This window comes from Nesoenas mayeri (genome assembly GCF_963082525.1).
Source record: "Nesoenas mayeri genome assembly, chromosome: 15".
In the NCBI taxonomy this organism is placed as follows: Eukaryota; Metazoa; Chordata; class Aves; order Columbiformes; family Columbidae; genus Nesoenas; species Nesoenas mayeri.
This window is the reverse complement of record NC_137559.1, coordinates 16,996,675-17,016,703: the sequence shown is the minus strand read 5'-3', so window position 1 is coordinate 17,016,703 and position 20,029 is coordinate 16,996,675. Positions and strand designations below refer to the sequence as shown.

At 41.6% G+C, this 20,029-nt stretch overlaps 1 protein-coding gene across 3 annotated transcripts; it reads right to left on the bottom strand.

Annotated features, from left to right (window-relative positions):
• Positions 1 to 5,061: 5,061 nt before the first annotated feature.
• On the bottom strand, positions 5,062 to 19,795 carry ERCC4 (ERCC excision repair 4, endonuclease catalytic subunit; the record flags this gene model as incomplete). Of its 3 annotated transcripts, none has more annotated exons than XM_080354036.1 (11): positions 5,062 to 8,142; positions 9,182 to 9,294; positions 9,958 to 10,050; positions 11,239 to 11,830; positions 12,950 to 13,060; positions 13,577 to 13,705; positions 14,051 to 14,231; positions 15,207 to 15,414; positions 16,222 to 16,417; positions 18,432 to 18,612; positions 19,622 to 19,795. In XM_080354036.1, 11 exons carry the CDS (start codon positions 19,793 to 19,795, stop codon positions 7,409 to 7,411), a joined length of 2,712 nt encoding a protein of 903 aa, XP_080210162.1. In that variant the 3' UTR covers positions 5,062 to 7,408. The 3 variants fall into 3 exon arrangements, with proteins under 3 accessions (XP_080210162.1, XP_080210164.1, XP_080210163.1); XM_080354038.1 differs by lacking the exon at positions 19,622 to 19,795 and adding an exon at positions 16,815 to 16,904 and having other exon boundaries at positions 18,432 to 18,441; XM_080354037.1 differs by lacking the exons at positions 18,432 to 18,612; positions 19,622 to 19,795 and adding an exon at positions 16,815 to 17,230.
• Positions 19,796 to 20,029: the final 234 nt, after the last annotated feature.

Below are 20,029 nucleotides of genomic sequence, written 5' to 3'. Positions count from 1 at the left end.
AAATGTGCGGAGGCTGCTGTTCATTTTGTAAGTCAAAGCTTGTGACTAAGGAATGCTGCTTAGCAACAGATGGGGAAAATCTGAAGGTGATCACATCATTTTGCACTCCCTGAAAATTAATTATTCATGCTCATCCTACCTTGTAAGCACAATCCTTTTCATGGATCTGTTCTGCTTGTTCCTTGTGATTAGGAGGGTGTGACTGGCTCGGTCGTGTAACCCAGTTTTATTGTCACCCACGCTCCCGCTGATGCCGCCGTGAGTCGGCTCAGGCTCCGGCGGCGCTCGCGTGCTGGGCCCTGCGGAGCGGGACGCCACGCACGGCCCGTTCTGCACACGGCGGTTTTACTGAGCACACACTTGTCTCAGCCAGGACCCTTTGCCACCCACCCTGCTGTGACTGCTCCGCAGCTCCTCACACCGGGGCCACAGCAGCGTGACTGCATCTGTCTTTTTGTTTTTATGCTTTCAAAGAGCACAGGGTTGTTTTTACTTCTAAGTTTGGCTTTCCATAGGAAATTAATCAGATCCCAGATTGAGAAATTTATTTTATAAATATTTCTAATGAAATATTCTCAGATTGTGGTGTTTGGGAAGCTGTGAAGTCCCCGTTTGATTCACTTGCTGCTGCCATCATTCAGCATGCACAGAGTGGAAGCACAAGTACAATGTTATAAATTGGCCAGTAGTGTTTGGTTTATTTATCTGCAGATGCTTTCCGTGTGAACCAAGACTTACGTTGACCGAGTCATTAATCAACTTGGCAGGCTTAAAATACAAGCATCTTATACCCAGCTGAAAAATCAACTTGCATAAATAGTTAAGGAAGCGGTGATTTGTGTTCGTATTCGATTGGTACATTCCAGCAGATGAAATCTTGCCTTACAGGTGGTAAAAAGTCTTTCCTGGGATGTTTCTGCTCTTCACCGGGTAAATTGCAACTTTTAAAATGTAGTTTTGACACAACGTAGTGAGGGAGTTATTTAGAAAAGTTATGTTCTCTTTGTTTCCTCTCAGCCCTGAAGCAAAGCACCTTCACGTGAGGAGGGAGACCCATTCTCCCCACACACAGAGCTGAGAAAACTTCAGGGCGAATCAGGTTTTTGGTAAAGACTGTCATCGTATATTGATTATGCTTATTACTTAATGAAAGCATGTTTTAGGACTTGAGTTTTCAGAGCTTAGAAGTTCCTCCCTCCCTCCTTGTGTGCCTCAGTGGCACAAAAATCCATTGGAACAAACAGAAAAGATAACCCTTTTTACAAAGAAAGTAGAAGAGTATTTACCAAGGTGTAAATAGGCACTAATAAAAGTAATTACCATTTAAAATTTCTGAAAGAATGCACTGTATAAAAGAGCCTTTTGCTTGATGAGCAAGTATTCCGATACAGGAATACATTGTGGAGTGATATCACCTGTTACATAGAATGGGTAGAGTGAGTCCCAGCTATATATATGATCTGTTGGAAACCTATATAGGTATTTGAATGCTATTTTAATATAAATGAATTAAATTTTGGTATCTATGGGAAATCCTTCAGTGTTACCAACAATTTTGTGCTGTCTCCATGTTAATGGAAAGCTTGAAAGCCAGAGCAGATGTTAATAAGCACAGTCACAGAAGTAAGTTTAACCTTTACAAGCAATAAGGCCTGGGAAACAACCATTCTTCTTAGGTTGATTACTCTTACAATGTACTCTCATAAAATGAAATAGAGCTAGAATCTAAGCTGCTACTTTGTAAATAACTGTAAATCTAATTTAATGTCGAGTTTATTTGACAATAATCTTGTTTACTGGCATTTGAATTTATTTTCTTGCCTTTATTTTTTTTTACAGTTAGAATAGTCTGGTGTATGGATTATTTGCCTGCATTTGAAGAAAGATTCTTGGCTCCTAAAAGGTACATTGTAAGAACTGCTAAATAATGATGTAATAGCTAGTGCAGTAAGTGCAGGTTGTTACTCGAGGTAAATAAGGTCTGTACAACAGCTTGGAAAAACATGTGCTGGCAGCCTTCCCTTATTGGCTGAAACTGCTTAAGTACCTGAAAGCTTTTTCATTTTTCCATTTTGCATGGAAGGAACTTCATGTCCAGCCCTGTTAGAATCTGTGATCCCATGTCAGGATTTGAACTTCATCTCCAACCCTGTTAGAATCTGTGATCCCGTGTCAGGATTTGAACTTCATCTCCAACCCTGTTAGAATCTGTGATCCCGTGTCAGGATTTGAACTTCTAATAATTTTAACATTCACTGAACAATTCAAACCCTCCCATGCAGAACGCTTCATTCTTGAAATAACGTACTGTTCCTAAAATTGCATTGAGGTAGAAGCTGTTCACCTTGAGATAATGAAACCCTTTAAAAACCAAACCTAACCAAACCCTGGGGAGGAGATAGCTCTGACTTGCAGAGACAATCCCAGCTGACTGTTCTGGGAATGATCTTCAGAATTACCTCATTATTTATTCTTGGTGCAGTCCACCAATTAAACAAACAGTTTATAAATAGCAGCGGGGCTGGGCTCAGCCTACTCTGTCAGGGTCATTTTCCGAGCTGTGGACACTGAAGATGTGCAGGCTCGTGTTACCCACACCACAGATCCCCTGTGTGCAAGTGCAAACGCGGATGTGTCATGTTACACGCTATCGGCAAAGCTGGTAAAGAGTGAAGGAAAGTCAGAGATTCCTGGTGGGTATCAGCTGAAATTCCTCTATTTGGTTAATAATGCATGTGTTATTCAAGCCGCCAGACATATGTCAGGGATCCTGAAGAAGCTGATGGAGTTGAGAAAGAAAAATGCAGTAGATTTGAATATCAGTAACACTTTATGGAAAAAATTCAGATAACTTAGTATTTGATCATTCAAACCTTCTGTCAAGGAACTATTAAAGCAAAAACTAAAATCTTGATGATGACTTCTGTCAGCTAGCGATGTGCAGCACAATGCTAATATTTAACAAGCCCCATTTTCCTGTAACAGGCATACAAACTATAACACAGCAGATGGATTGCTGCAGTTGGAGCCTTGGCTGGGACACCTTCCCTCTCTGGAGGGCTGGCTGTCCAGGCTGCTCACCACCAGGTGTGCACGCGACTGGCTCGAACATCTCCAGGCGTCGGTTGGGGTTTGGTGCGGACAGGACCCGTCCCGCGGGCTCTCTGCACTGCGCTGTGACCTGCACATTCCCGCTCCGGCCCCGCTGCGTGAGGATCGTCCCGCGGCTCCGACCAGCGCTCCCTACAGCGCCAAGAGTGTCCCGCTCTGTGAGCTGTACAGAAAGTGCGTTGTTCACAACGCACCTGTAACAACTGAAACAAGGGGGGCAGGAGGATTTAAAGGCTCTTTTTCTGTTACCAAATTGTGTCTTTGCCATCACTCTGTACCAGATGGAGCACCCGGCCTTTCAAATCCATACATGTTAGAACTTGAACCTTGATTTAAAAATAAACAGACAAAAGCAACCCCAGTTTACAAGAGATCTACCCAGCAATTACACGAGTAGCTTCACCAAACTTGCTGTTAGCAGTTGGGTCACTTTTAACTGATAAACATCAAGAAAGATTCTTGATGTTTAACTCTCCCCCTTCATCTTGCAGATCAGGGATATTATTTTCGTGGTTTGAAGCTGAACTTAAAATAAACTGGAAATTTAAAAAAAGAGAAGCAAGAAATATTATTGACAAATATATGTATCAGTTATGTCTTATTCTTGATTAGGTTGCTAGCCAGCTGTGGAAGAGGATATTAGGAACAGTATTTGAGAGAGGAAGTTTGGAAAGGGTAAGTATAGAAAAATGCAGAAAACCTTAGGAAAAAGTGTATGCAATTGCAAATTAAGAAAAATCAGTGCATATATTGCCAGGGAGTGTATTCCCAGTGCAAGAAAGTAGCTCCCAGTTAGGTAGATATTAAGGACTTCCTATGAAAAACATAGAAGGGTTTATGCTTAGTTTGAGGTAACTCTGCATATATCTGAAGTTCTTGCTCTTATGTCAAGAAAGAGCGAGCACATGAAATAAGTGACAATTACAAAGTATTCCAAAATCCTGGAGCAATCGTTTCTGAACTTTCTGGTTTATGAGCCTACTTGCATTTCTTAAAACCACACATTGTAGAAAACAGACCAACTGAATACTAATACAGGCTCTCTTTGAGTAAGGAGAACTCCATCCTACAGAAAACAGTCCTTATAAAGGGTTATGAACCTCGCTAGCACCCAGCTTTGGGAGCCTGAAATAAAAATGGTCAGTAAGCCCACGTGACAAATCCCTTTAACAACCCTCAGTTACATTCCTTTATGCTGTTTGGCATATAAATAATGTATGCATTTAATAACTATTTTTTGGCAGATGTTTGCTTTTGGATTCTTTTCTACAGTCATAGAATTGGAATTCTGGATGACTAAGGAAAGCTTAAGAGACAAAAGTTTTTATTTTTGAAAGTTATTTGTGGTTGCACTTGGCAAATGAGAAAGCTTTGCGTTCACAGAAATCCTCACATTGAAACCCTGCTACTCTAAAAGTCCATTTTTTACCATCTAGCTGTGTGTTTTATAAGCAGTGTGGATATCTGGTCAACTGGTTTGCATTAAAGTCTTGCAAGCACGAATAAAAGCGATGAACGCAGCTGGAACTAGAAGAGCCCTGCTCTAGGTGCTCACGCAGCACAAGCAGCTTGGTTGCGGTTGGGAAGCGCAGGCAGAGAACCCCGCGGGCAAAGGGACCGACTGCTCTGCGAGCACAGCTGAACACCAAGGGCCAGCACCACCAGAAGCAGTTCCCAGGTAACTACAGCACAGAACTGCATCACCTATCCTCTGCCAAATGTATTTCTTCATGTATATTAACCTGCATTTATTCCTAAGAGATTTTGGTTTTATTGCTATTTTAGAAGAAACTGTGTGCAATCAAAGCCTAGGACAAACTGCAGGAACAAGCAGCTTACTAACTTATTTCCCAACAGTTTATAAATGCCATAGGTTTCACATCTTCAGTGACTCTGAAACGCGTAAGAAAGAACCTGAGACACTCCCAAGCTGAGGGCAGTATTTTTTTAATATAAAAAAATCCCAAAGTCAAAACATCAAGCACTGAGAAGATGACATACAGAATTTCATTCCCGGGGGTGACAGCAAGCTGACGAACACCAGAAGGCCACGGAATGTCAGAGTTCCCCCAAACACCTTGTTGCGCCTCCATCCAGTGGAACCTTTGGTTGGGTGTTTCAGGGTAGGTGGTTTCGGGAGGCAGCTCTGGGCACTGCCTGCACCAGCCGCCCCAGGAGGACACGCCACTGATGAGCAACCCAAAGTCAAGTGCCAAATCACCAAGAAGCAATAACAACGTACAGCAATATTACTGGTGGTCTAACTAAAGAAAAAGCCAAACTCTGCATTGAAAACAAAATATCAAAAAACTTGACAAAAATTCCACACACATAAACAAAAGGCAAATATAAATACTTAGCAAATCACAGTTATTTAATTGCATGATGTGATCATGATTTAGTATGTAACACAAAGCTACAACTTATAACCTCTTCATATACCCTTTATTTTCACCTTAGACATCTTAATGTACCATCTTAATGATGCAAATGCAAAACAAGACATGTTCACAAAGGCTGGTCGGCTCTCCTTTCTAAACCAGGCTCTACAGGCCACGTGTTCAGCACAGCTGTGTTCTTGCTCTGGTTTTCTGTTCTCTTAGCACCACTTTACAGGCGTTCTCAACCCTGAACTTGGAGCTTATTGCTTTGAATAAGCAAAAGTCTCATGAAAAGGCAAACTCTTAAATTAAATAAATTAGAATCTAGGGCAATAGAAACCCTGAGATGTGGATTATAAATCACATACTAAAGATAAAAATGTTCTAATAACAATACAGCCAAATGACAAGCAAGACAATGAACAAATTTTCATCTAGTTATAGATATATTTAATACTGAAATTTGCATCTGCAGAAAAATGCTCACTTTGGAAATCTGTCACAGCTCAGTTCGAGGCTGTAAGGTAACGAATTCATAGTTCACCCTTCAAATGCACAGTAAACACTGAAAGTGCACAGCACAGTTTTTACTGCACCTGAATAGAGAAAAATCAATATTTCCTCCTTTAATGATGGATATTATATTAATCTGCTGTTAGCATTAGAATTGTACAAATACATATGTGCAAGTCATTATAGATAAAGATTTTGTAAATAGCCAATGTAAATACATTAGCACCTAAAGCCCCAGCCCCAGCCCCGCTGGCACCGGCAGTTTGTTACATAGTTGTCATATCAAAGTTCAGTGCCGAATATATGCTTTTAACAATATACACATTGACCAACTATGGAAAGCATAACTTTTCCCTGCTTTATGCTACACGGAATGCTAAAAAAGCTTCATCTTCCAGGTGCCAATAGCTTTCCTGAGTTTATTGACAGGTGGTCTATTTAAGACATAAAAATGCAAGTGTAATAGGACATAGAAAGAAGACAATATTGGAAAATCTTACTTTAAAAAGTATTGCATTTTGTGCGAGGAAATACATCTGGTATAAAGAAATAGGCCCAATGATTTTCCACTTTCAAGTGAATAAGGTGAAAGAGCTATCGAAACTGATTAAAAGAAATAAGGCATCCTAGAAGTGTAAGTAAGGCACGCTGAGCCCTGGGCCGTGCTGAGCCAGCGCAGTCCAGCCAGCCCGTACCACAGGGAGGCACTGTGCAAAGCCCACCAACATACAGCTGCACTGACTTTGGAATGTCAAAATACAAGGTGTAACGTCCAGTAAAGCAAGAAAATATCATGTAGAACATACCATAAAATCGAACTTTACTGTGCCAAAGGCTTATGATGATGTTCTCAAATTCCTGACTGAGTCAAGTATGTTCTACATGAACTTCTGACAAAAGACCGCAATGTCTTTCAATCACTCCGTCATTGTCAACTGGAAATTGGCAGTTTCCAGAGAGTAAGACGTTAATAAAAATGGCAGAAGCACTGATAGATCGTGTGGCACGTCACAGAAGCCAATTAAAACACAGCACATTTTTAGCTTTACCAAGACATAACTTTCAACACCTTTATCCATTAGTCTTAGCATTTAATTCTTATGGACTTGGTGAAGAACTTAATTTAGTTCACTGAATGGTATCACAGAGTTGGTTAAGTGCTGTAGCTTTCTTTTCTTTTTATCCTTTAATAAAAATCATTTGCCTTTCTCTATTAAAATCATTTTTTCCTTCTTGAAACTTGCCTTCAGTAATAATTAACTCAAATGTTAAAATAGATGGAACAGCATTAGCAAGAAAGAGCTGGTTATCTTAGAGGGCACTTGTTAAACCATTTCATGCACTTTGCCAAAGTACTGTGCAAGAAAAGCTTATCTGTGCCCCACGCGGAACAATCCCATGAGTCACCTTTTGCTTGTTCCTTTAGCCATTGCCTCTTCGTAGGTCAGGTGAATAAACTCAAAGAGTTGCGTGGCATTTGCAGTATTACCCAAAATTTTGGCGAGTTCGTCCTTGGACAGCGTCACTAGCTCTGCAATGCTCTTCACGTGGTTCATTATGGCACGGCAGTTTTTGGCATTAACTCCTGGCATTTTTAACAGAAAGTCCTGAGGACCGGGGTTATACTTGTCTGACTCGGGAAGGATTTCAGAATCTGCCGTGATGGCCATTGCTGTTTCCGCGTCGGGTTGGGGGTGGTTTTGTTTTAACTCTTCAAACAGTTCAGCAGTGGCGTGGGGAGAGGGACACCACAGGATCCGTAACTTCGGGAAATGGAGCGTTAGAAGAGTTAGTTTGGAAGTAATATCATTACTGGAAATTTCCTGATGCAGAGAGCCTCGTGGAATCAAGGAGAAGGGTTTGTTAGGATCAAATTCAATCAGGAGGATTGGTCGCTTATAGTAACGGGACATAGAAATGCACTGTGAATACAGCCTGCCGTTGTTTAAGGAACCAATCAGATCACTGATACTTTTCCGCTCTACACAGATATCAGGAGTTAAAATATAATCTCCAACCTCCAAAGTGACCGGCTCGATGTCGATACCGCGCCGATGAATCAGTGACGGCAGCTCACTCCGGAACTCCCGCATATCCACTATTACAGTTTGCTGAACACTCTTCTGTTCCTGTCCACCTAAAGAGCAAAGTGAATACAAGTAAATAATGCTTGTGACTCCTGACTCTGCTTGTATACACGGACTCGACACCTCAAATTATATCTCAAATTCAGCAGTATCATAAATCCAGACCTTATTTAGTTTTTCACTGTTACAGAGAAAAATCCGATGTCTAATTATATACAGTAGTTCATGGAGCATGCTCTGCAGTTTAAGAGAACAATCATGCTACCTGCTATAAGCTTTGTATATGTGACAGTGAAATATGCTAAACTGCAGATGAAAATGATTTAAGTACAGCAGGAAAATCTTTAAGAAGTTGCCTGCAAAACAAGATAACAAAACTGGCCCTTTTACTTCCAGCTGTTTCCCACAGAAATATGGCATTTTCTTGTAGGAGTTAAACTTTAGCCTCTACAGGTCACATGAAGAAACTGAAGCATCAAGGCCACAAAAGACGAAACAACAAAGATGAGAGAGCATATGGTAAAGGAGAGCAGGATTCCAAAAATGACAGCAAAGCAAACAGTGGCAGAGCTGTAAGATGAACTATACATGTCAGAGGAAAGGAACAAAGATGTGGTTACAACTGCAACAGAAGAAAAAAGATGCTTTATTTCACAGCAAGCAGACAAACCCCCAATCTGCAGGTGTTCCCCAGGCAAACTGTTCTGCCAAGACCAAAAGGAGTCTCCAGCGTCTACTGGCTCAAGGACAACACCACCTCTGACTGTCTGCAGGCTTCAGTTCTCATGTTTTAATGTCCCTGCAAGCAATACTAGACAGTCCATAGCCGGCAAGCTGCCTAGAAACAACCCAGGTGTATCTGTCTTAATGGTAAAATGCTTCACTAATCTATATTTGCTTTTCCATGAGAAACACGATTCATTGTCATTGCACAGAGGACGATGGAACACGGGAGGTAATGTTTCCAAACCACCCAGACCGCACAGTTTGCACCGTGCCTCCCACCCAGGCACTTTGGACACATTTAAACACAACAGTTAGAGGTTTTTCCAGGCCCGGAGCTGCGAAGCGCCCTGAGGAGTCGCTCACCTGCTTTGCGCGTGTCAGCAGCAGCAGAGGCGGGTTTAGCATCTCTGGTTAGGTCCAAGTTTGTTTCGTCTCTTCCTTCTCTTTCTTCAGGAATAACCATTCCAGCCTTCTCTCTAAGGACCCACAAACACCAAACCCCACAATTACATCAGAAAAATAGATCAAAATCATTTCATAACCTTCAGCCAGATGTAAAATTATATGTAGTTTAATACTTCATGCAACTCTGATCAGAAACGCAATGTAGTACTTTTTCCAGGTTGCTGGGCTATATGCAATATTTTCATTTTTTATTTTAATTTTTGTTAGCACTTGTTACCATCTGATTTATTTTTACAACTTCTCAAGGCATATGAAATAAAGAGACTATCAACTAGTGACAGCAGTACAACCCGGAGAGAAGACACCGTCAGGAAAAATGCTGTCTTATGTAGGCTAAGAAAATGACTTTGGTGTTCCCCAAAACAACTTAGCAATATCTTACAAGAAATGCTACCTGCGGACCAAAACACATCTCCAGAAATGAAATTCATAGACAATTAGGAAAAAATACAAGTGGTGCTGTTTAGCCTTTGAAATTTAATATTAGCCCCCCCTGCCCCGCCAAATTAAGTAAAATATCAGGTGCTTTGAAAAGGTTTTGACTCTGTGTTGATTCTCAGTGGGAAAGCTCAACATCGGAAAAGCAACTGAATTAAAAGTTTATTTAAAGCCTTCACTCTATTTAAAATGTAACCGATGTAACAATAATAAAGGCAATAAACTGATTTTGTTACCGAATGAGTTTTTCGAAGGCCTCCTTCTCCTTTCTCAGAGCTGTGAGATAGCGCTGCTCTTCTGTTGAGCCCCCATATATGAGGAAATAAACCCTGTAGGGTTGGAGGGGAAGAAAAACCACAAAAATTCATATTCAATTAAAAACCACCACAACCAACATTTCAGATTAGCAACAGTAAGCGCCTGGCAAGTGAAAAACCACGCCGTTTTTCTGTAACTATATTCCAAAGTCAGTAGCAGGAGTTCCCGCAGCCAGAGCTCTGCCTCCCCACGCAGGCCGCTCACGGGGGCTCCGCCATCCAGCCAGCGCGCACCGAGGTTCAGCCACCTTCAGTAGGGACACAGAACAGGGACAATGGAGAAGTGACTTCTAACTGGGTTTAAGATCTTCCCAGTGGAATATATGTAACAAAGTATAGTCTGCAATCACCCTGGGTTAGGGACAGCAGCAGCCAGGGTTTTAAAATGATATATTTGTACAAGGAAATCGCAGGTTCTGCAAAGAACAAGCTGTCATTTATCTTGCAGAGATGAACGCACCCACAACTGAAGTTTTATTCCACAAATGGGTATTTATATGGAACATAAAAGAATTAATAATTATCTTAAGGAATTAATTGCCTATAGCTTTTCAGTGCAGTCATTTTTTAAAATATGTTTTAACGGAGGTGTTACACATGTTGACAGATGGGAAGGGTCTGCAGGGTGGGCAGGCCCCGGCTGTGGAAGGTGTCCCTGCCCATGGCAGGGGTGGCACCAGATGAGCTTTAAGGTCCCTTCCAACCCAAACCATTCCAACATTTTATTCCTATTACGCTTTCCATGCGCTGCATCTCCCAACCCTCACTTGCATGACTGCATCTGATTTTCTCGCTCTGAACTGTGGGAATATGATGCTAGAGGTAGATACAACATGTGCTGATTAGGCAATTAATAGAATGTACAAATAACGCAGTAATTATCCTCATGCAATATACTTTGCGAGTTCTGTTATTTATACCTGCACTAGAGTCCTTACCTGCACGTCAAGTACAGACACACTAAATACTGCCAAACTGATTTCCATTTTCAGTTCGGTTGCATATCTACAAATCTTTGACTGCAACACTGCAAGTGCTCTGTTAAATTTATGCAAATGATTTTAATGAGGTGATGAAAGTAATAAGCACTATAATTCAAGAGGTCATAATTCCATATGCAAATAAATGGTGTTTCAACTGTAGTAAGTAAAGTGTGTTCATTCTAAGACTGAAGAAATTGCCATGATCCAGTGAACTTGCCTCAAAGGCTTCCCAGGCCTGCTCGCCTTGTAGATCTCCAGCTGCCGAACGAAGGTCAGTTCTGCATCATACAACACAACGTATCTCGGTTCTACTTCGTGCAGTACCCGAGTGAGTGCATAGGGATCGGTGCAACCCTGCAACGGATGAATAATTGTGAGCGGGTCCTTGAAAATGCCATAGTAACAATCCGAGGGTAAGTTCACAGGGAAGTCTTCAGGAATGCTCTCTTCAGTGTTACTTTCTGGGCTGCTGCTTAATTGTTTGTTGTCTTCTGCCTCTAACTCCTCTTTCTTTTCCTCCTCAGCTTTCCCCATCATTTGGATTATAGTCCGCTCTTGCTGTTTCTTGTTTTTATTTTGTTTTGAAGAAGCGGCGAGCTTGGCTTTCTTGGCTTGAGGCCCAGTGTCTGCTCTGGCATTTCCTTTGGACTTGACGGCTTTTCTGTCCGTAATCCACACTTCCGCAGCTTTCTCATCCTTTCCGAAGGTTTTATTGTACAGTCTTGTTAAAAAAGCTTCTGCTCCAGCAATAATATACTCCCTGAGCTGTGCACAGGCTCGGTCATCACTGGCACAAATAAGCACTTGCCCTGCAGTCGAGAAACAATATCATGTTTATTAGCTGTTCTGCTGTACTTCTCACCCAGCTACAAGACATCTCTAGAGCAAATGGTTTTCAACGCTCCTGACGCACGCCTGTCAAACGCCATCAGTTTGGTTGTCAGAGTTGCTCTGGATTTCAGGGAGTCTAAATTGCGTGAAGTTTTGCACCAAACAAGGTTAGGGAAGCTAAATGGAAGTTCAGCATTTGTTATTCTTATACTATAAAAATTAGTGAAGTTTTCCTTTTGAGCATCTGAAGTGAGGCAGATACAGCATGTATTGGAATATACTGACAATTAACGTGGAATAAGTGAGAACATAATTTAGACCATTCTAATTTAAAGCCTTCGTCAGTTGTGTTGAAGAGTCTAAAAAATACAAGTTTCACACAGTATTATTGACATTTGTGGGCCTTGAATAACAATTTTCCACAAGCTGACTCAGATTAACTCCTCCAACAGTAGGTGAGAGAGCCAGTTCTCATCCAGAGTCAGAACACTGGGGGTGGGAGAAAAGAGCGCTTTTTTACCCTTACTATTTCCTAAAATAAAGCTTGCTGAAATTTCAGGAGATGAAAAGCCCTAAAATAGGAAAGGCAGCAAAGCTGTTAGTTAGAAACACACTTGCCTTCTACTTTCTAGCCCATTTAGCTGCTTTTCCTGGAGAAGCCAATTTTCAGGTCCATGGGAAGCATGTGAGAGATGGAAAGGGCACAAGACAGAACCCCCGTTTCTCTTTTTAACATGAACTTGAGAAACAAGTGAATAGTACCTTGATTATTATAAATGTTCACCTTATTAGTTTAATTGGTTTTGAGACTAAGGTATCAATACAATATTGAAACATAAGTTAAAATATTTTTTAGTAATAATACCTGTTCTTTCCTAAACAGCATTGCACAGCAAGCAACAGCATTTCTCCTTTAGAACAAGAACTAAAGAGGAGATTATGTAAAACTATGTGTACATATACTACGCAAAACTAAATAAAGTTGTCTTAACTCCAAAAACTATTTAAAACTAGCTCTTTAATAAACTACAGTAAAGAGTGAGGCTCCTTCTCTCCAAAGTCAAGTAGAAAATTCACATCGTTTAGTGTTCTCTCACCTGGACCACCAAGGTCTTCACTGTTCTTATTCTCATTTTCAATCTCTTTCAGCACTTCTCTCAAGGCTTCCCATTTGGGGTTACTTTCTAGAACCAGTTCCCTTTTGAGTTCTGAAACAAAGAAAGAGTGAACACAGCAGCTCCCACAGCCAAAATACCCTTCAGAACTTTAAATTAGTGGCTAGATGTCAACGGTATGATGGTTGTTGGCAAATACGATATTCAGCGGCCTACATGTGCAACTTGTTATGCTAATGGGTTGGACAGAAACATGTAAAAATGGTGATAAGTGCTTTAGTGAAGCGAAAAGTTAAAATACTCACTCATTCTTCAGTTCTGAAACTCCTGAATATATTTTTTGATAAAAGCAACAGCAGCCTCCTACCCCTTCACACAAAAAAGGTCAAGCTAAACACCAATGTAGTTCCTCTGAGCAAGCTTAGAACCCCTTCTTTGTGACTCTCTTTTTTGTTGTTTATTATACACTTTTTGAACTAAAAAGCTTATTCCAGCTAACAGATTGAGATCTCGAGCTGTGTATGATCATGCAGGGAATCATAGCACAAGTAATAATATGCAGAGCGTTTGAAATCGTGTGACACTCTCAAGATTAGGAACGATCAGTACCATTTTCCTTCTTCACATCGCGTTTTTCAGGGACTTTGGCTTTCTGATTCAGTTTCTCATCTGCAATGCGATAAACTCGAGCTCGAGCATTGACAAACATTGAAGTACTGGAGTCCAGAAAGAGCCAACCTAAAGAGGAAAAGAACGCAGCAGCAGTTTGACACTTGCAACGTGTACATGTCTCAATCCTTTCCAGTAAGAAAGCCCCAACCTCTCCTCCGGAACACTCGTGCTACCTGCCTGCTGTGTAATTACCAGATTAACACAAGACAGAACTGTGATGCAAATCTCACACTGTTAAGTAACAGCAGTTAAGTGGGAAGATGAAAGCATTATCTGTCAATAAAAACCTACGTCCTTATGGCTCGTTATATAAAACCTAATTAGATACCTTCTTATGCTTGGGAATGTTAATTAAAAAAGTCAACATTTCCCTGTTTCACCCATTAACTTGTATGGTTATTCAGCATTTACCTGAATTTTCACCGAAAGCTTTTTCACTTGCTTTCAGTGACTCCAGAAGATTAAGGAACGTGATGCAATCATACTGGGTTAGGTACAGTAGCAGAGTACGTAGTATCTTCAAATCCTGGACCAAAGATTTTGTCTTAGCTCCAAGCTGATGCCAGAGAGGATCTAAATAGTGACGTATTGTCTGGAAATATAAATTGAAAAGTTCAGGATGACAAGTATATAATTTTTTTTTTTCCTTTTTAGGGAATGCCACTATATCAAAGTTAATAACCATATCCAATTCAAGATGTGATTGTGAGGTATTTGTTTTGATAAGCAATCATTTGTTGCAAAGTTAACATTGCATAGATGCCTTTCTGTAAAACATTTCAACAATTAGCAGATGTATATCACTTAGTGCTTTCAGTGCTTTTCTTCCCATACAATAAAAAAATACCCTTATTTCATTGGTTCTGGCCTGCACCTTTAGTATCAAATTTTCAAGGTAAGTACCATGCAGACGTGCAACCTACAGAGCACAAGAAAAATACTTCAAAATATTTAAAGTACAGAAGGGCTCACATCGAAATTAAATCACGGCTAACAAATAACCATGTTTCACTATGATGGCTTAAGTTTCTGATTTTACCCTGCAGAAAGCATTTGTACACCAAATGTTGCATGTCTGCCAAAAATTAAGCACACGCAATTAATGGCATATGTTAGGATTAAACGATACGACAGATACATGCATGTGCATGTTATATATTGTATACAGTGCTGCTACTGGGGAAAATAAAAACTGCAGGCAGGAAATTCAAGAGGAAAAAACCAAGGGGGTTGTGTGGAAATAACTGCATAGTTATCTCTGCAGTATTCTGAGCGGAAATCAGCCATCTTTATACTGCTAACACACCATGAATCAGCATGCTCTTACTGTACGGACTTTGGAAATGAAGAACAATAATACAAATACACCAAAACCCCTCCTGGCAACTGCGCCATCACTACTACAGATGAACAACTTCTCTCCTTGTACCACAAATAAACATGTCATGGGAGAAAATCAGGTGATGATGGTTCTTTATTTTACAAATAATATTTTTGTTTGCACGGCAGACAGTTTGAAAATCTACATCCCCGTAGTTAGACAGAGCAAAACTATCAATACAGTTACCTTGTCAAAAGGTTTACCAATAGCATTTTCTAAAGATAGATCTTCTGCTTCAAGAGCTGGATTGTAACGTTTGAGTTCTCTCAAGCACGCGTTCAAAATATCCAGGATTGAAGTCTGGATAGCAAGCATAGCAGGGGTCATCGACACATGGATTTCCACCACTTCAGGTTTATGCTTCTCTAAAAATGAGTTCACTGCTATATGAAATCTAAGAGGAAAACAGCTTATTAGGATTTACATGGATGGTTTGCTTAACCTGCAATTATTCAAAAGTTTGTATAAACTACAATTATGCTTTTTTTAAATGTAAACAAGTAAGTTAATTGCAAAATAAATCAGTTTCTACTGATGTGAATTCTGCAGTCCTGTGAACAGCCTCAGATAACCACTTATGCCACAATTATAACTGTGGTCATTCTAGTGATGCAAGGCTGCAGTGCTGCTGAACGATCCACGGGAAACTGCTGCACTAGATTCTACATCATTATTACACGTAACAACCATTAAACAAAAAACCTTTCGTAAAAGAGAAACTGGAAAGGGTCCGTAAATGCTTTGGAATCACATGGATCCACTTGCAGATCCTGCCACGTTCCTGGCTTCCAACAACAAGTAGAAAGAGACCACGGAGTTTCATCATAATTGGAAACAAACACCTCCATGAATGGCACAACTGACAGACTCTATTCCTGCTACTTCATGGCTTAAGTAATCTGTTTAATAAGTGCAGTTTTTCTTTCTGCTGTGATTTCTATTGCCTAGAAGGACAGCTCTACCATAGAGTTTGGCTCTTTACAGATTTAATTTTGGTCTATTTTGAAAAATACATACAGAAATTTAGCATCTTTAAGACTACCTCTTCCGTCAAAAAACAGATGCAATTTGTTTTGGAATACAAGAGGGAACACAGATTAGCTGTGTGGCTGCATACACCTCATCTTCCCTGGAACCCTTTGTAACATCCTTCATCTTTCTTTTACGTTTAACCCTCCAATGAAGTAAATAGGTGCCTTACCTTGGCCATAGATAAAGTTTCCTGACAAAAAGATTTCTCATCACTCTTTCCACCTGGCAAAAGCCAGTGTTAAATGCAACCGCATTATCTGTAAAAGCTTTAATGAAGCCTTCCTTATTCTTCTGGCGGTAAAGTCGCAAGATAAATGCTTCCTGACAGGACTCAATGATTCTGTGCGCTTTGTATACCAAAATGCCTGGCAAAATAAAAGGTTTTCAAGTTGCAAGTAAAGAAAGCTCCAATTTTGTATAGATTTCTCCCTCAAAACTTTTATTATTTTAACTTTTTCTTCTTAAATAAAGTACAATAGCAATTTAATTCTTCTAAAGTGATGGTTGGATAAACTTTCCAGAGTTCAAACCAAGCAATTCCACAGTTTCAGTATCATGGAATCCCCAAATAACAGAACTGGGTTAATGATACATCTTTAGCAAAACCAACCAAACAAAACCCAAACACAACACAAACCAACCAACCAACACAAAACCAACAACAAAACCAAACAAAAGTAAAACAAACCAACCCCCAAACTTGTGCAGGACTTCTCATCCTGTCTGACCAACCTGATCTCCTTTTATGATCAGGTGACCCACCTGGTGGATGAGGGGAAAGCTGTAGACGTGGTCTATCTGGACTTCAGCAAAGCCTTTGACATTGTCTCCCATAATATACTCCTGCAAAAGCTGGGAACCCGTGGCTTGGACAAGTGCACTCTCATCCTCACAGGAGACACAGGCGTTGTGTTTACCCTAATGCCTCCCTGCTTTCAGTCGATATTCCTGCTTTGAAGTGAGCTCATAGTGCTGTGTAAGCCCTGCCAGAAACAACTTGCCACGCTTTACTACAGCACCTTGCACCAGTTTTACTGTGATACTAAGTATATAATTTCTGTCTGGCACCAGGAATAATAGCTCTTTACTGCAGTGATCATTTCTGACCTTCATTTAGTTGAATTTATGAGTTCATCAGATGTTAATTCACACATGACTCTACACCGATTTTATAAACATTTATAACACCTAGCAAAATAAAAAGAAGTAAAGTATGTTCATGGTAACTCCTCAAGAAATACTATTACAAGCTTTTGTTGTACACTTTCACACACAGGTAATACGCGTTTCCGACAGAACTCAGTGTTACCCACATTTTAAATGCAGCAGGACTGTGGAGGCTGCTGTCACACTGACCTCTAGTGGCAACGCAAAAACTAGTACAACGGTCATTCTATCATTCTACGACAGGGCTATTTTTCAAATCTTCAATATATTTCCTCTTTTCATACTGGCAAAGTCCAAAGGTGGTGGTTTTTGTTTGTTTGGAGTTTGTTTTGGTTTGTTTTTTTTTTTGTCCTTCCTCTTTAGTAGGGCAAAAAGGTAGAGAGGAAGCAGCCAAGGGGAAGATGAGAAACTAAAGTAGGTTGCCCAGAAAACGTGTTCACATTTCTAACCTAGAATTACCGGAATTAACAAATCTGATGTCCTTTGGCTCCAGCATAAAACCGTGGCTGGGGGAGTAGGTGAACAGAACATGAGAGGAAAACAAATCTTTCATGTATAAATCCTACATAACAACAAAAAAAGTCCCAAGTGATAACCAAAATCTTTACAAGGATAGTTACAGCATTACTTCAAAATATTGCTACTCAGATAGTGTCCAAGGTGCATCCAGACAAAGATTAGTATGATATTGTTATTTTTTGATGGGAAAAGGCATCAGGAGAACTCTGTTCATGCAAAAAATTGGTAGTGTGCATTGTTGATAAAACATGGCATCTAAAATCAGTTCTAATCACAGGCCAGTGTCCTATAGACCACAGGACGCTATTTCCCCAAGTTCAATTATTCCCCTTTGAATGCCAGTCTGAATTTTATAGTTTTTTTATGTCAAGGGCATAGTTCAACTGCTCATTTGTTTTGTAGCCAGCTACTGATATCAGAAAGCCATACAAATGCATGATTCAATACCTAAAAATAATGTGGATGTTTTCAAACTGTATGATTAAGTCAAGCAAACTAGTTTGGAGCAAAGAAAACAACTAAAAAACCCCAAACAAACAAACTACATATCTACTCATTTTATCTCAGTCTTTGTGGGGAAAAAAAGGAATACTTCTTCAGCCTCAATACCGGTTAGTAGAACTCTTCTTACGGAATTAAGCTTTGTATATTTTCAAACAGAACAGTCTCACTTTTATTTCATTAAATTCTTACCGGTAATGAGGTTTGCAGGAATTCTGTCGGTAAGGAAATCTACCACAAGGATTCGACTCGTTGCAAAGATGACTCCTCCTTGTGTGTAGAATTCATATCGAGTATTGTTTGTAATTTCATTGGTAACACGGCGAGGAAGATGAACAACTCCGTCTGATCTCAGCTGATCAATAAAATACTCCTAAACCAAATGCAATAAAAATGCAACACTTCCTTGTGGTAACTGATGAAACTTTAATTATACATACTCTGGTAATTTTGAGAAGCTGTTGAAAACACATTAAAAGCATGATAGTATAAGATACTACCTAAGGAGGTCTGAATTATCATTATATTTTTCTGCTTAGGTATGCTTTGTCCAGTTTCAGACTCATCCAGGGTGATTTAAAAATCTATGTATCCTCAGTACTAGCTACACAATACTTACACCTTTTCTTATATTTTAATAGCTCTTTTTCAGAGAATAGGCAATTTTAATACCGTCTTAACAGAGAATTTGGGAGGAGGTCGTTGTTTAGTCCACTGACCAGCTACCGAGGACAACAACAGCAGGCAGGGCACATACATCGGGCTTCACCTTCTGAACTACAGCTGTGAGATTTATTCACCTCAGGTCACCACAAAAAATCCCCAGAGCTTCACCTGCTGATGGGGAGCTCTCCCTGGTCCCGGGCAGAACACAGCAGCGCTTCATGGACACACAGGACAAACCTGCTGGCAAGTTTACCCCTTTCTGCTCGCTGGCTACTCACTGGTTTCTGCTATTTACAGGTTATGTAGATAAGGTTATTTAACCTCGTTATTACTACTGGGACACCATCGTGCTGCATGAGTAGAAATTCGGGCCTTGATTTGATCCCAAACGCGTCTGGTCTGACAACTTCTCCTCAGGAGCCACAAAGCCCGGGACGCAGCGCACAGGACCGGACCCGCTGCCCGCGCCGCCCCTCACCGGCCCCTCACCGGCCCCTCACCGGCCCGCGCTGCCCCTCACCGGCCCGCGCTGCCCCTCACTGGCCCTCACCGGCCCCTCAGCGGCCCCTCAGCGGCCCCTCAGCGGCCCCTCACCGGCCTCTCACCGTCCCCCCGGCCCGGGGCACTGACAGGGCCGCTCCCCCCAAACCCGGGCGGCGCGGCGGGCGCGGGGGAAGAGGCGCGGCGGGCACAGGCCGGCGCGGGACCCCGTTTACCTCCTCGGCGGGGCCGGTGTTGAGCACCAGCACCAGGCTGGTGGGCTCGCAGTAGAGGCGCAGGAAGCGCAGCAGCAGGCGGTCGAGGCCGAGCCCGCGGGCGCAGATGAGCAGCCCGTCCTGCTGGAGCAGCTCCAGGAAGATCTGCGTTTCGTGCTCCAGGAGCGCCGCCATGGCCGCGGCGCAGCGGCGCATGCGCGGCAGCCGAGGCGGCGCCCCCCGCTGGAGCGGCGGCGCGGTCCTCCAGCGGCGCGCGTGGCCAGTTTTCCCGCCTCGAGCGCGAGGAGCGTGAGGCGGAGCTGCGGGGGCGGGCGAGGGGGACCCGGAACCGCCGGGACAGTGACGGGGAGCGGGACGTGTGTGCCCCCAGCTGTGGAAACCACGGCGGTCCGCGGGATCCCTGACGGA